Source organism: Vulpes lagopus, chromosome 8 (assembly GCF_018345385.1).
Source record: "Vulpes lagopus strain Blue_001 chromosome 8, ASM1834538v1, whole genome shotgun sequence".
Classification (NCBI taxonomy): Eukaryota; Metazoa; Chordata; class Mammalia; order Carnivora; family Canidae; genus Vulpes; species Vulpes lagopus.
The window spans coordinates 8,260,849-8,276,153 of NC_054831.1; the positions used below are offsets into that span (position 1 = coordinate 8,260,849).

At 40.5% G+C, this 15,305-nt stretch overlaps 1 protein-coding gene across 2 annotated transcripts in view; it reads right to left on the bottom strand.

Moving 5' to 3' along the window:
• Nucleotides 1-15,305, bottom strand: part of ARMC9 (armadillo repeat containing 9) — a 151,194-nt gene that overhangs the window by 112,392 nt on the left and 23,497 nt on the right. For both annotated transcript variants that reach the window (XM_041767944.1, XM_041767945.1), the window contains exons 6-8: nucleotides 13,081-13,173; nucleotides 11,301-11,325; nucleotides 3,675-3,832 (exon numbers count right to left, since the gene is read on the bottom strand). In XM_041767944.1, the coding sequence (XP_041623878.1) occupies nucleotides 3,675-3,832; nucleotides 11,301-11,325; nucleotides 13,081-13,173 (276 nt within the window). The remainder of the gene's footprint in view (nucleotides 1-3,674; nucleotides 3,833-11,300; nucleotides 11,326-13,080; nucleotides 13,174-15,305) is intronic.

Consider the following 15,305-nt stretch of genomic DNA (forward strand, 5'->3'; position numbering starts at 1 on the left):
TCAATTCTTGCCTTTTTTTAGTGGCTTCTCACCCTCTTGTTAAGCAACTGTAACTCAGGACTGGTATATAGCATCTCAGGTGGTAATCTCTGAATGTTGTCTTTTCATTTTACATCTTTTCTTTTTCTACAAAGAATGAACATTTAAATTTTACAAGTGCCCCAACCTCTCTCCAGTCCCATCTTTCCCATACATCAATCTCTGGAGGTAACTATTAACCATTCTTCACCCACCCAACCTTTTTTTTTTTTTTCTATGCCTGATTGCTGGAGGAGAACCTCCCTTTCCCCAGCCTCATGATTCCATGTGGTGAACTCCCTGATTGCTGGAGGAGAACCTCCCTTTCCCCAGCCTCATGATTCCATGTGGTGAACTCCCACATGGTCATATAACCGGCCCCTCTCCGCATCCTTACTCAGTTGTCCCCATGCGAAGACTACTCAACTGATTCATAAGTTAGAAAGAGATGCACCAAAAAAAAAAAAAAAAAGAAAAAAAGAAAGAGATGCACCATTTCCTCTCCTTGGAGGACTCTGTCAACCCACTGGAAATTTCTGGTCTGCTTCAGACATGTGAAAGGCTCTGCATCCATGGCAGATGTCTGTGCTCATCCCTTGACACTCAGCTCTATGTGAAGTGACTCAGACAAAGAAGTGCCCCATCTCAGAGCTGCACTTCCCACATGATTCTGCATCCGCTTCCTCTGAATTGTGATAGTATCAAAATGTAAACATTCCTTTCTCATCCTGTATTTTTAACCTTTCTTTACATCTTTTCATTGTCTATAACATAAAAACACAATTATAGTTCATATTAAAAAAGCACCTTCCCCTTCCTCTACCCTAGGTCCTCACCTTTCGACCACCCACTCAGGATTCTTCTGTCACAGCCAAAGTCTTTGAGAGAACTGCCTCCGTTTGCTGTCTCACCTTTCCTGGATCTTTCTACCTGCTACAGTTAGGCTTCCAGCTGCATCACTCCATAGTTCCCATGGCAAAGGCCACCACCACTGACCTCATTGTCAAAAATCATTGGACACTGTTCAGTTCTAGCATTTTAAAGTTTTCTGTGGCTTCTGAGACTCTACATCAACCTCTTACTCCTCAAACTGTTTCCTCCTTTGACTTCTGGAACTGCTACCAGAACCATATCTTTAACAAGCATATTTGATTGTGTTACTTTCTTGCTTAAAACAGGTGAATGAGAAAAAAAACAAACAGGTGAATGAGAGGAAAGGACACACATAATCAGTAGACTAAAAAGCAAAATATAAATGGCCAACTGGGATCCCTGGGTGGCGCAGCGGTTTGGCGCCTGCCTTTGGCTCAGGGCGCGATCCTGGAGACCCGGGATCGAATCCCACATCAGGCTCCCGGTGCATGGAGCCTGCTTCTCCCTCCGCCTGTGTCTCTGCCTCTCTCTCTCTCTCTCTCTCTCTCTCTCTGTGACTATCATAAATAAATTAAAAAAAAATTTAAAAAAAAAAATAAATAAATAAATGGCCAACAAACATGAAAACATATTCAGCCTCATACATAATTAAAGAAATGCAAATTGAAACATTTAGAACACCAAGTTTTACTTACCAAGCCAGGAAAGGGTTCAAAGTATAATTAGTTCAAAATATAATAGTATCTGATGTTGGCAAGTGTGTGGAGAAATAAACACCTTGATATGGGTAAACTCCTGGGGGGTTTGGATAAACAATTTTGAAATCTTGGGAGAAATGATTTGTCAACATCTATCAAAATGTTAATGCCTATAACCTCTGACCTAGCAAGTCCACTCTTAGGATCTTACCTTACTTGTTTTCAAAAGTATACACTATATACAAGTATGTTCATTGCAACATTTTTTTTTTGTTCTAGCAAACAAAAAATCTAAATGTTCACCATCAGAGATCTAAAAAATTATGGTTCACCCTTAGAATGGCATAATGTATAAGCCTAGAAAAGAACGAGGGTAGTATGGTCATGTGGAAAGATTTCCAAGATATACTGAGAGTAAAATAGCAAGTTTCAGAAGAATAGTGGGTCATAGGATCCCAAGTATATGTAGGCTGCATGCAGACACATGCATATGCATAGAAATGTTTGGAAATAATATGCAAGAAAAGTTAATCTTGAATGCTATTAAAGAAGGGACACTAACAAACTGTACGGGAAGGGGCTTTTGCTCTTCACTATACATTACTCAGACTTGTTCTAATTTGTTACCACAAATATGTATTTTTTTACATTAAAAACAAGCCAGTTAGGGGCACCTGGGTGGCTCAGTGGCTGAGTGTCTTCGGCTCAGGTTGTGATTCTGGAGTCCTGGGATCGAGTCCTGTATCAGGCTCCCTGAGAGGAGCTGCTTCTCCCTCTGCCTGTGTGTGTGTGTGTGTGTGTGTGTGTGTGTGTCTCTGTCTCTCATGAATAAATAAACAAAATCTTTAAAAAAAAAAAAAAAGAATATACGATTCAATATTAAGGAAAAAAAATTAGAAAATTTTGGGTGAAATAGAGTCAATTTTTGTAAAACAGGTATATTCAAGCACTGAAAAAAACACAGAATGTTAACAAGTGTTATTACTAGGTAACACAATTACAGGTAATTTTATTTTTGCATAGTTCTCTATTTCTAAAATTTTCTATAATACATATTATTTCATAATCATATTTTAAGTCATTTAAAAAATTATTTTATTTAAGTGATCTCTATGCCAAACATGAGGCTCAAACCCACGACCCTGAGATCAAGAGTCACGTACTCTACCCCCTGAGCCAGCTAGGAACCCCACTAAAAACAATTTTAAATACACTACCTCTCATTTGTGATAATATAATACAGAACTTAATATATGTACATGAGTAAAGAACTGGAGAAATCAGAATAAGATCAATAGCCTGGGTCAATGTCAATGTTCTGGTTGTGTGATATTGTACTATATAGTTATGCAAAATGTTACTATTCGGGGAAACTGTGCAAGGTGTGCAAAGACTCTTTGCATTATTTCTTAGAATTGCATGTCAACCTATAATTATTCCATTTTTAAAGAAAATGTATATTTCCACAGAGAAATTTTATTATAATTTCTAATTTTTTAGTAAGTGAAACACTAGAGTCATTCTCATTAAAGTCAGGAATAAGTCAAGGAGGCCCATGACCATATTTTTCAACAATGTTCCACAGTCTTAGCCAGTATGCTAAGAAAAAAAGAAAAGTCATTATAAGTAATGAAACAAAACAAAAATATCATTATTTGAGGATATTATGACTGCCAATCTAGAATACAGGAGAATCAATCAAAAGAATCTATCAGATTAAGAGTTCAGAAGAGTAGTTGTATCAATATGTGAAAATCTGTAACTTCCTTTTATACCAGTAGCTTATTTCCCCCTCATTTTTCCACTCCATATTATTTTTTCCCGTTGCCAGACAATTTATTCTTCACTAATGTTAAGAATAAGGTAGAGAAATAAAGATGTGGTCAATAGTATGTCAGGAAAAATGGATAAAATACTGTAAGCAGCACCATAACTGGGGTGGAATGTCAGTGTGGTCTTCTTTCTGCACTTGGCTTTGCGAAGTACAGGGGCAGGTGTCACTGGCTGGGAGCATTATCAACAAACCCCATGCTCTTAACACTTCTTTAGCTCCAGACACACAGGCAACTGGGGAATCTTCCTTACCATCTTGCCACTGACTGTGGCCTCCAGAGAATCCACCAGCTCTGCTGTGACCCCAATGAGATTGTGGTAGTCCGCCTGGATCTTATTGTACCGCTTCAGGTATGTCATTGACCTTCGCTCGGCTTCTACCAGCTGCTGGTGGAGCTGCTGTGACGTTTCTAGGAAGACAATTTATATTAAAACAAAACAACAGTAAGAAAACCCCATAAAAAAATAATGATGTTCGGGGATCCCTGGGTGGCGCAGTGGTTTGGCGCCTGCCTTTGGCCCAGGGCGCGATCCTGGAGACCTGGGATCGAGTCCCATGTCGGGCTCCCGGTGCATGGAGCCTGCTTCTCCCTCTGCCTAGGTCTCTGCCTCTCTCTCTCTCTCTCTCTCTCTCTCTCTCTCTCTCTGTGTGTGACTATCATAAATAAATAAAAATTTAAAAAAAAAATAATGATGTTCTTCCCAAGCAAGGATCATTGTCTCCTCTCAGAAGATTTTGCTATGATGATGAACTTGACATTATTTGTGTTTAACACTTGGCTGCTATTTCTTGACACATTTAATTTTTTAAATATATATATATATATATATATATATATATATATATATAGAAGTTTGATTTGCCAACATATAGCATAACACCCAGTGCTCATCCTATCAAGTGCCTCCCTCAGTGCCTGTCACCCAGTCACCCCATCCCCCCCACCTCCCCTTTCACTACCCCTTGTTTGTTTCCCAGAATTAGGAGTCTCGTGTAATAAATGGTGCTGGGAAAATTGGACAGCCACATGCAGAAGAATGAAACTAGACCACTCTCTTGCACCATACACAAAGATAAACTCAAAATGGATGAAAGATCAAAATGTGAGATAAGAATCAATCAAAATCCTAGAGGAGAACACAGGCAACACCCTTTTTGAACTTGACACATTTAATTACCAAGTGCTTAATGACCACTGATTTTCAGTTTCTTGTCTCTGGTAGTTCAACTGAACCATCATTGGTTTTCCTCACACAATCTATTTTCTTGACTGAGCTCCACACAATTTCTTTCAGTTTGTTCTATGTACAACAAACAAACTCAGTGTTTCTACAGTCAGCCCACAGACTGGATGAACCACACTTGCATCTTTTCCTGTTTTTTTTTGTTTTTGTTTTTTGTTTTTTTTTTTGCCCTGTGAAGTTATCTGGGGAACTCTAAGTACCTGCAGGACAGTTCCTCATGAAGATCATGCACAAATTAGATTTCAAAACCTCTGTTTCATGATTACGTGTAGAAAAGTAAAATATTTTAATTATTAAGACCCCAAATATCACATAATAATGAACTAATATTATTGGTTAGCATCCTTCAAATTTCAGTATTGAAAGTTAACTTTAAAAACTCTTCTGGCATGGGGGCAGCTCGGGTGCCTCAGCGGTTTGGCACCGCCTTCAGCCCAGAGCGTGATCCTGGAATCCCAGGATCGAGTCCCACATCGGGCTCCCTGCATGGAGCCTGCTTCTCCCTCTGCCTGTGTCTCTGCCTCTCTCTCTGTGTGTCTCTCATGAATAAATAAATAATCTTTAAAAAAAAATAAAAATAAAAATAAAATAAAAACTCTTCTGGCATGAACTTATATCCAGTACTTAAAGCTTTGGAGAACATCTCTGGAAATCATTTATTGAATTTTTTCTTAAATATTATTAGAGAGAAGGAGTCACTACCATATTCCTATGTTAAATATTATTTTTTTTAAGATTTTATTTATTTATTATCCATGAGAGCCACAGAGAAACAGGCAGAGGCATAGGCAGAGGAAGAAGCAGGGAGGTCAATGCAGGACTCGATCCCAGAACCCTGGGATCATGACCTGAGCCAAAGGCAGAAGCTCAACCACTGAGCCCCATAGGGTGCTCCCCATGCTAAATATTAAAGCTTTTTATATGTACAAAACTCTAAATTACATAGCTAGAAATTCCAATGATGAAAATTCTACAGCATGGTTCATAATTTCATTTCGTGGTAATGAATATTAAAGCGCATCTGTATGGACTTTCTCAATGTGTATCGAGTGCCAGATGATGAATGAAGTACCGAAACCCATTAACTGGGGCAAATGACCTCAGAAATCATCAACAGAAAAGTCACCAAAGTAGTCCCTCTTGAAAGGAGACTGCACCAAGGAACATATCCCCTCAGAAACTCACTGTACAATTAACTAAATGTAAGGGACTACTGGTGGCACCTCGGCCTCAGGAACCCAGAATTGGAATTTATGACAATTTCGAAGTATGGTACACCTGAGGGAAAAGAGGCTTCATTGCCAGCAGCCACAGGAAGGAGAGAAGTGGGCAGTTGGGGTGGAATATTTGCCACCAGTTCAAATACACCATTTAGCAGAACAGCCTGCTGTATAAAGACACATCACCTTGTAAACACCTCAGCTGGCTACAAACAGGACTTGACCATTACTGGAAGCTTTTGGGGTCTCAGCTCCAAGATCTCAACTTTATTTCTGAGCGTTAAAAAGGATTTTGACTCTTCTTTACTTCTCAAACATTTTATGAGACAAGGACAACTGAGCCAAAATCCCTTGCTGTGCAAGAGCTCAACCTTTCTTTCCTTATATTTTTAAAAGAGTTTATTTATTTATTTGAGAGAGCATGGGGAGGGGCAGAAGCAGAGGGAGAAGTAGACTCCCTGCTGAGCAGAGAGCCCCATCCCAGGACCCTGGGATCATGACGTGAGCGGAAGGCAGACGCTTAATCTTAATTGACTGAGCCACCCAGGCCCCCTAAGAGCTCAACTTTTAGTGGAGAGGTCTCATTAGAAATTCCATGTTATATTAATGAAACTGTCTCAGTCATGCTGGGGACATGACATGATTTATTGACTCTTCATATGTCAAAACTGATATAATTTGTACCAAAATCCAAAGAACTACATCTCAAGTTTGTTTGTTTGTTTGTTTTTAAAGATTTTATTTATTTATTCCTGAGAGACACAGAAGCAGAGACATAGACAGAGGGAGAAGCAGGCTCCGTGCAGTGAGCCCAATGTGGGACTCGATCCCAGAACTACAGGATCATGCCCTGAGCCAAAGGCAGACACTCAACCGCAGAGCCACCCAGGCACCCCAACATCCCAAGTTTTAAACAAAGAGATATATACAACTAAAAGAATGTCAGTGAAGGTCACAGAAAGTTTGCCCATCACTCCAGCATACATTGAAACGGTAACAAAAGTGATAGAGATCTCCCTGTGGCCAAGCCCGCAAGCTTTCTCTTAACATTTCTACCTTAAGTATGTTGCTTTTTTTTTTAAGTAGATGAGATTTAATTTTAGAGACCCCTTTGTTGCTCAAGACAAAATGATAGATTTTAAAATACAAAACTCTTTTTCCAACATCTAAAAATCTAAAATCAAGCTCTTTAACTTTGTAATATAATATACTCTTTCTTCTTTGTATTCAGATATAAATCAGCTCTTTGCTATTTTGCTAATCCACAAGCACTGGATGAAAAGTTATGATGCATAACTACGAATATAAGTCATCATTTAAAAAATACCATTTAGGGCTTTGAATTCTAGAAAAACGGTCAGTTGCTCATTTTCTGAAGGAGTCAAATCAATTAATGACAGAGATGCTAAAAGATACTATCTCTACACCATTTTTAGATGACTAGGTAAAATAACAACATACTGTATTTTCAACCTGAAATTTTCTTCTAAACTCCATTTTAAAATATAATTCCTTTTGAGAGAATTTTTTACTCCAATCACTTTTCTTGCCTTCTTTAAAAGCTCACAGAAATCTTAGCTTATCCACGAAATCCTCCTACAAGATACACAGAATAACGATTTGCCCAAACATTCAATGTACAAAACAACACCTAAGTGTAGAATCAAATTAAATTGGGGGCGTGTCTGTGCTTTGTAATCACTGCAGCCATAAGTGTGGGAGGAGGGGACAAAGTGCTGACATCGGGCTGTCAGGACATGGGGCCTGGGCCCAAGCCCTTGGTACCAGTGTGCCCCGCAGTGCTAATCTCTGGTCTCCATGGCAATTCTGCATTGCTGGGGGCGGGGGGGGGGGGGGGCGTTGCTTATTCAGCCACAGACACATGCTGTGCCTGCCAGCCTCAGTTCCACAGACATTCTGCTTGGCTTCCTCAGAAAACTCAATTAAAATCAAACCTACAGAAGGCTCAAACACTGTGGTCTCCTTGGTCTCCTTGGTGAAATCCAAAGGAAAGATATATAAAAACACACAGGCTCTTCCCTTTGTACTACTCCTCCTAGATTTATTTTATCTGTAAAGTTGGGCCACTTCTCAGAGACATGACAGGATCCTAGCAGAAAGTTATCCTTAAAAGCCACAGGGTATGTTGGGGTGACAAGGGCTGGCTGAGACTCAAGAATCAGGGAGGTTTCCACCACTTTCTCTCTGCCAGCACCAAGTTCAAAAAGTGAATCTGAACAGGGACTACACAGATTCAGTCAAAAACTAAGGTGATTTTCTGAGACTCAAAGGATGCGGGTGGGGTAGTGGTTTTAAAATGACTGCCACATCTTTGACACTCCTTCCTATCAAGAGGTAGAAGGTCACTCTCCTTCCTTTGAATGTAAGTTGGCCTTAAGAATCACTTCTAATGAAGACAATGTAGCAAAAATGACACTGAGTTACTTAAGAGGCTGGCTTAGGAAAGGTGACACAGCTTCCACTGGCTCCATGTGGGGACATTCACCCTTGGAACCCAGCCATGAGGAAGCCCAGGCCACATAAGTGTTCCTGTCAAGGGCCTCAGCACTGGCCACCAGACTTGTGCAGGTGGGCAAGGAAGCCTTGAAGATGGCTCCACCAGGCTCGATGTGCCTCCACGAGACACCAAGGGAGAACTGCCTGAGCACGTGATCCCCACACCATGCAAGATGATGGCAAGAATAATAAGTGGACATTGTTGCTTTATGCCACTGAGCTGAGACACTAGACTAGGCTGTAAAAGAAACAGAAATAGTAGCACAAAGGTGCATTTCCAGGAATTGCAGTGCAGGACCCAAATGCCTAGCACAATTTATGAATTCCCATTGGGGAATTCTGGAGTGCCTGGGTGGCTCAGTCGGGCAAGCGATGACTCTTGGTTTCAGCTCAGGTCATGATCTCAGGGGGCTGGGATTAAGCCCCATGTTGGGCTCAGTGCTCAGTGCAGGGTCTGCTTGAGGATTCTCTCCCTCTGCCTCTATCCTTCCCCCTGCTGTGCTCTTTATCTCTCAAAATGGATAAATAAATTGTTTAAAAAAAAAAAAAGAATTGCCAGTGTTCTGAATATGAGAACACTGGCACAGGACCTACCCCAGCCAAGGCCCAAGAATTATACTTGAGGAGCTGAAGAAATCTGCTCAGACTTATCCTCAGACATAACTATAGTGGGGGCAGAGCAGCCTCAGCAAGCTCCAAGGCTATAGCCTGGTGACCCTTGGAGCATTCCACGTGGACCCCATGAAACCACACCTATGGCCCAGCTCCTCCACGTTCAGGCAAGGACTGATGCTTCCCCATGAAGGCTCAGTGGGGCCAGTCCCTCTGAGCTATGGGGGTGGGACAGCCGGCAGAGCCATTCACACACTTAGAACTGCCGGGCTGGGGAAATGCAAGGTTATACAAGGCAGAAACATTCAGACTTTCTGCATCTGAAGCTATTGCCTCTGTCCTTGCGTGTCAAATCTAAAGCATCGCTCCTCTGGCAACATCCTGGAAAGCAAAGAGCTAAAGAATTTACTTACGCTTCCATTCTTTACAAAACTTTAACTCTCTTAAAAAAAAAAAAAAAAACCAAACACCCCCAAAAAACGGAATCCCTGGGTGGCTCAGCGGTTTAGCGCCTGCCTTCGGCCCAGGGTGTGATCCTGGAGTCCCGCGTCGGGTTCCCTGCATGGAGCCTGCTTCTCCCTCTGTCTGTGTCTCTGCCTCTCTCTCTCTGTGTCTCTCATGAATAAATAAATAAATAAATCTTAAAAAAAAAAAAAACAAAAACAAAACAGAAAAACAATGGCAAGAACTTTTGAGATCCTCTCTAACATTACCCTGCCGTGGGAAGGGCAAATGCGCTGTTTCATGTGATAAAACTCCACCTGCTGGGGACTGAGGATTACGCCACCAGAATCTACAGAAGGTAACACTTCAGAGGTTTCATAATAGAGCATCAAAGCCAAAACTCAGACAAAGAATCACAATTGACTTGACGGTAACTAAAGTTTTTCTCACCTGACTGAAAAATGAACAGTTCTGGTAGAAAATGGTTAATAATGGAAAACCATAATTTTATTCTAAAAACTTAATGTTGGAATTCCTGCTTTGAATGCAAAAAAACAGAAATGCTTCTAAGATGGGTGCTCCATATTGCTACAGAAATTAGACCGCCCTAGACTAGTGCAGGGTAAAAGTGAAAGATACTAAAATGCTTCTTGCCCCACCCACCCTGACGGTGTCCCCTGGCTGTGCTGCTGCAGTTACATCCCCTTGGGACATGGCTTCGATTCTCATCATCGCTCCACAGGCTGGTTACCTGATCTGCAAGACGAAGCTAACGCCAGCCCTTCTGCAGGGTGGGCCTCAAGGAGTCACAAATCTGATTGCAAAGTGCTTCATAAATACTTATTTTGGTTTTTAATTTTTGAAAAAAAAATTTAGACTTTTAGAGCCTTCATTTACTAAGTGCACCAATTCTCTCCATCTGTTTCTGTTTCTTTTTTTTTTAAGATTTTATTTATTTATTCATGAGAGACACAGAGAGAGAGAGAGGCAGAGACACAGGCAGAGGGAGAAGCAGGCTCCATGCAGGGAGCCCAACGTGAGACTCGATCCCGGGACTCTAGGATCACGCCCTGGGCCGAAGGCAGGTGCTAAACCACTGAGCCACCCAGGCATCCCCTCCATCTCTGTTTCTATCTCACTACTCAAAACTTGAGTTGGCAAAATTGTTCTTTAAAAAATGTTAATCTAGGGATGCCTGAGTGGCTCAGCGGTTGAGCGTCTGCCTTTGGCTCAGGGCATGATCCCGGGGTCTTGGGATTGAGTCCCACATCAGGCTCCCTGAGTGGAGCCTGCTTCTCCCTCTGCCTGTGTCTCTGCCTCTCTCTCCATGTCTCTCATGAATAAACAAATAAGACCTTTTAAAAAATAAATAAATAAAAAATGTTAATTTAGGGCAGCCTGGGTGGCTTGGCGGTTTAGTGCCGCCTTCAGCCCAGGGCATGATCCTGGAGACCAGCGATCGAGTCCCACGTCAGGTTCCCACCATGGAGCCTGCTTCTGTCTCTGCCTGTGTCTCTGCCTCTCTCTCTCTGTCTCTCATGAAGAAATAAATAAAATCTTTAAAAAAAAATGTTAATCTAGGGATGCCTGGGTGGCGTAGTTCGTTAAATGACTGACTCTTGGTTTCGGCTCAGGTTGTGATCTCAGGGTCTATGAGATTGAGCCCCACACCAAGCTCCGCGCTTAGCTCGTCGGAATCTGCTTGGAGATCTTCTCTCTCTCCCTCTCCTTCTGTCCTTCCCACCTGCTTGCTCTCTCCTCCTCCTCCTAGTCCCACTGAAATAAATAAATCCTTTTTTTAAAAAAATAAAAAAAAAATATGTTAATCTGGATGATTTACCTTTGTTACTTTGTCCATTCTCCTTCTGGGATGAGAAAGAAGTTAAGGAAAACAGGCATTGAGGATAAAGCCCTCAGGGTCCCTCACATTGTGGGACCAATCTGAGAAAGGTACAAAAGAGACTTCTCAGGGCAATACAAGCCTCTTCTTAATGTTGCTATCAAGAGCTGAGACTACTACTGACTGACTTCTCAGTAGTTGGATGGTTCACTCTCAAGTGAATCCTCTCCTCTCCAGCTCAATTACTGCGGCATGTGTGCAACTCTTACACTATTTCAACAGGCCTCTATGTGGCCTCCTGACCCCCTTCCAAAGACCTTCTCCACTGCTGCCAAATGTTCTACTAAAAATGCAAACTGAACTCATACCTTTCATTGAAGGTATTCATTGAAGTGAATTGTCACCTCAATTTTAAAGCTCTATTCTAAGGAAATTGAGGTTGGAATGGTGACAGCAAAGCACAGTAGCTCAGACCATAGACTCTGGAGCCAGACTGCCTGAGTTTAAATCTCAGCTCCTACACATCTGGCCACATGACTAAAGGCAAAATACTTAACTTGGTTGATTTGGGTTTTCTTTTTTTTTTTTTATTTTTTATTTTTTTGGTAACAGCCTTACTGAGATATAATTCACATATAACTCACTCATCTCAATCTTATATTTCAGTGGTTTTCAGTATATTCAGAGTTGTGCAACCATCACTACAATCAATTCTAGAACATTCTTGTCACCCCAAAAAAGAAACTCTATACCCATTAGGAGTCATCCTCATTTTCCCTACTCTCCCTGGGCCTAGGCAACAACTAATCCACTGATTAGTCTCTACTGATTTGCCCATTCTAGACCTTTCATTCAAATAAAATGATATCATAAGCAACCTGTCATGTCTGGCTTCTTTCACTCAGCATGACATCTTCAACATTCATCCACGTTGCAGCATGTGTTAGGACTTCATTCCTTAACATGCCCAAGTAATATCCTATTTTATGGATATGCTGCATCCTATCTCTCCATTCAACTCTTGGTGGACATTTGGGTTGTTTTCACTTTCTGGATGTTTTGAATAATGCTGTTGTGAATGTTCATGTACAAGTTGTTGTGTGGACATATGGTTCCAGTTCCCTTGGGTATATAGCTAGGAGTGGAATCCTGGGTCATATGGTAACTCTATGTTTAAACTTTTGAGTTCAAAAAATTGTTTTTGAAGCATATTTAATGGTATGGGAAATGCTCCCTCCATTTGATAAAAAATATTTAAAAATACACAATGTACAGGTATCTGTTTAAACATTACATACTTTTGGGTGTATGTATGTATACATACACAGAAAGTGCATTTCTGTGCTTTCCAAATTTTCTATGAGGAATATGATCAATTTTAAAATCACAAATAAAAAGGAGTGATTTTTTTTAATGTAAAGAGCACGGTATTAAAATGCTTAAAATGTGCTTAAAATGCTTAAAATGTGTCACAGGCTGCTCCTGACTTACAAGACCTCACGCAAACCTTTTTGTCCAGGCCTTGCCTAGTCTCTGACTCTCTCTATTCTTCTGTTCCAGCAATACTGAATTCCCAAATATACTGTCTCAGTCCTTTTGCATGACCTGTCCCCTCTACCTGGAATTCTCTTTTTGGACCTTGACACACCCTCCTATTAATGCTTAATTTATCTCATCAATATGAAGGCAACACTAACAATCATCCTCTATCCATGAGGCAGCCTAAGCCAGGGTGCTACTCCAGCACCACAGGTGGTCTCCATCTGCTTCAAAAGGATACGTATAATGTTAAAAGCTTTGGCGTGTTACTAGCTTTAAAAATTAAAGCCAGAAACTTTTCCAACTTCAACTTTAATTCTGGAGTCCAAGAATCCTGAAATAAAAAAAGAAAAGTAATAAAAGCCCTAGATCATTAAATGCCAACAGCATTGTCAAATTGTGGTCTTTGGTTTAAATAACCCTAACACAGTTATTGAAATCAAAAGCAAGATGCCTTGCCTGTGGTGTGATGCTGTGAAAAATAGGTTTTAGGACATCTGACCAATTCATTTATAAAAGATTCAAATAACCACAGCAGGAGGAAAGAACAGAGTTCTTTCATAAACAAGGAAAAAAGAATCTTGTACATGATTTGAATATTTCATGTGATTTAAACACAAGCATAACAAATAACCTTATTAGGTTGAATGCCAAAAAGAATTCAGCAGCGTTGAAGCATACATGGTACTGGCAGGCATACATAGTTATCACTAAGTTACTGAAAGTTTCCCAAAGAGAAAGACTCATTTCCATAATAATCCTCATCTAGATAAGACAAAAAAAAAAAAAAAAAAAGACAGAAGCTGTTATCTGCTTTAAAAACTCCATCATGAAAAAAAAAAAAAATTAAAAAAAAAAACAAAACTCCATCATGTCAAGAATTATGATATACTTTCAGTTTGATTTGTCCCTTAATAAAACATTACTTATCTCAAATAATGCTTATTGAAAGGAAAAAATAAGACTTCAGTAGTAAAAAAAAAAAAAGTAACAAGCAATTATCTTTCACAGGACAATTTTCCTCACAGACTTCATATAAAAATATCTACCACCCAAACCAAGCAGTCTCTCAACAAGATCAGCAAGATCAGCAAGATCTCTAATATTCCTGCCTACTTACCTCTTAGGTCCTGCCCCACCCCAACAGGCCCCCATCCTTCCCCTGTTCTTCCCTGATTCCCCTCCCCAGTTCTGTGTCCTTATCCACACCTCCCACTCCACCCATTCTATTCAGTGCATCATCTGGCTTTTGGAAAAAATACTGTCTTATATTTTTAAAAGACTGTGTAATTCCCTGACATGGCATGACAGCTTTAGTTATAATGTGTGTGTTATGGGTTGAATTGTGTCCCCTAAAAAGATATGCTTAAGTCCTAGCCTCCTTGAAATGTGAGGTCATCGGAACAGGGTTGCTATAGATGTAATTAGTTAAGATGAGGTCATACTGGAGAAAGGCGGATCCTTAACCAACATGACTGGTGTCCTTACAAGAAACAAAATTTAGACACAGACACAGAGAGAAGGTGGGCCTGTAAAGACGGGGAATTAGAGTGATGCTGCCACAAGCCAAGGTACACCTGAGGCTACCAGAAGCCAGAAGAGGCAAGGAAGGATCCTCCCCTAGAGGCTTGGCAGGAAGCATGGCCCTGCCAACACCTTGATTTCAGACCTCTGGGCTCATGAGCTAAACGAGACAGTAAGTTCCTCTTATTTAAGCCACCTGGTCTGTGGCCCTTTGTTAACAGCAGCCCTGGGAGACACTACAGCTCAAGGACTCTACGCTCAGCCATATTTAAAAAAAAATTGCAGGGAAGGACTACTATGTTCGCCAATATAAAGGAAGACATCTTAAAAAAACAAACCAAAATATTTGGGACATGTAGACTTCCAGTTAAATTGCTGTTGCTGATTACTATTTTGTATAACCAGCAAGTATTTATTTTTCAATTTAACTGTTTACCTTATGATGTTCTGCTAATAACAAGACTGGGATAAAACCTCTCTGGGCAATGAATCCCTTATATTTTTCTTGACTGCTCTTATTTGTCTGTGCTTTCAGCTTTAGAACAAGAACATTTCCTAAGTCTGAAAGACACATGACTGCCCAGATCCCATGGGATAGGGGAAGCACTGGGCTGGTCCTGCTGTACTGCCTGCATGAAGTCACTCACCCTCTTTATCTCATAGTCTCTCCACTTGTGGAACATGGACTTTCCATGAGTGATTGTCTGACTTTTTTTTCCAACAGCAAAACCTTGCCCAGAACCCTAATACATGAAATGAATAAAAGCAGGGTATTCTTGTTATGTGGTATATATTTATGTATACACAGCAATAACATTTAGTAAATGGTGCTGCCATACAGAATATAATCATTTTTGTGTATTGAGTTGGTATCTGGAAACTTCTGTTAAGTTCATAATCATTAAAAATGTAGTGGTTAGGCATCTGTCTTTGGCTCAGGTC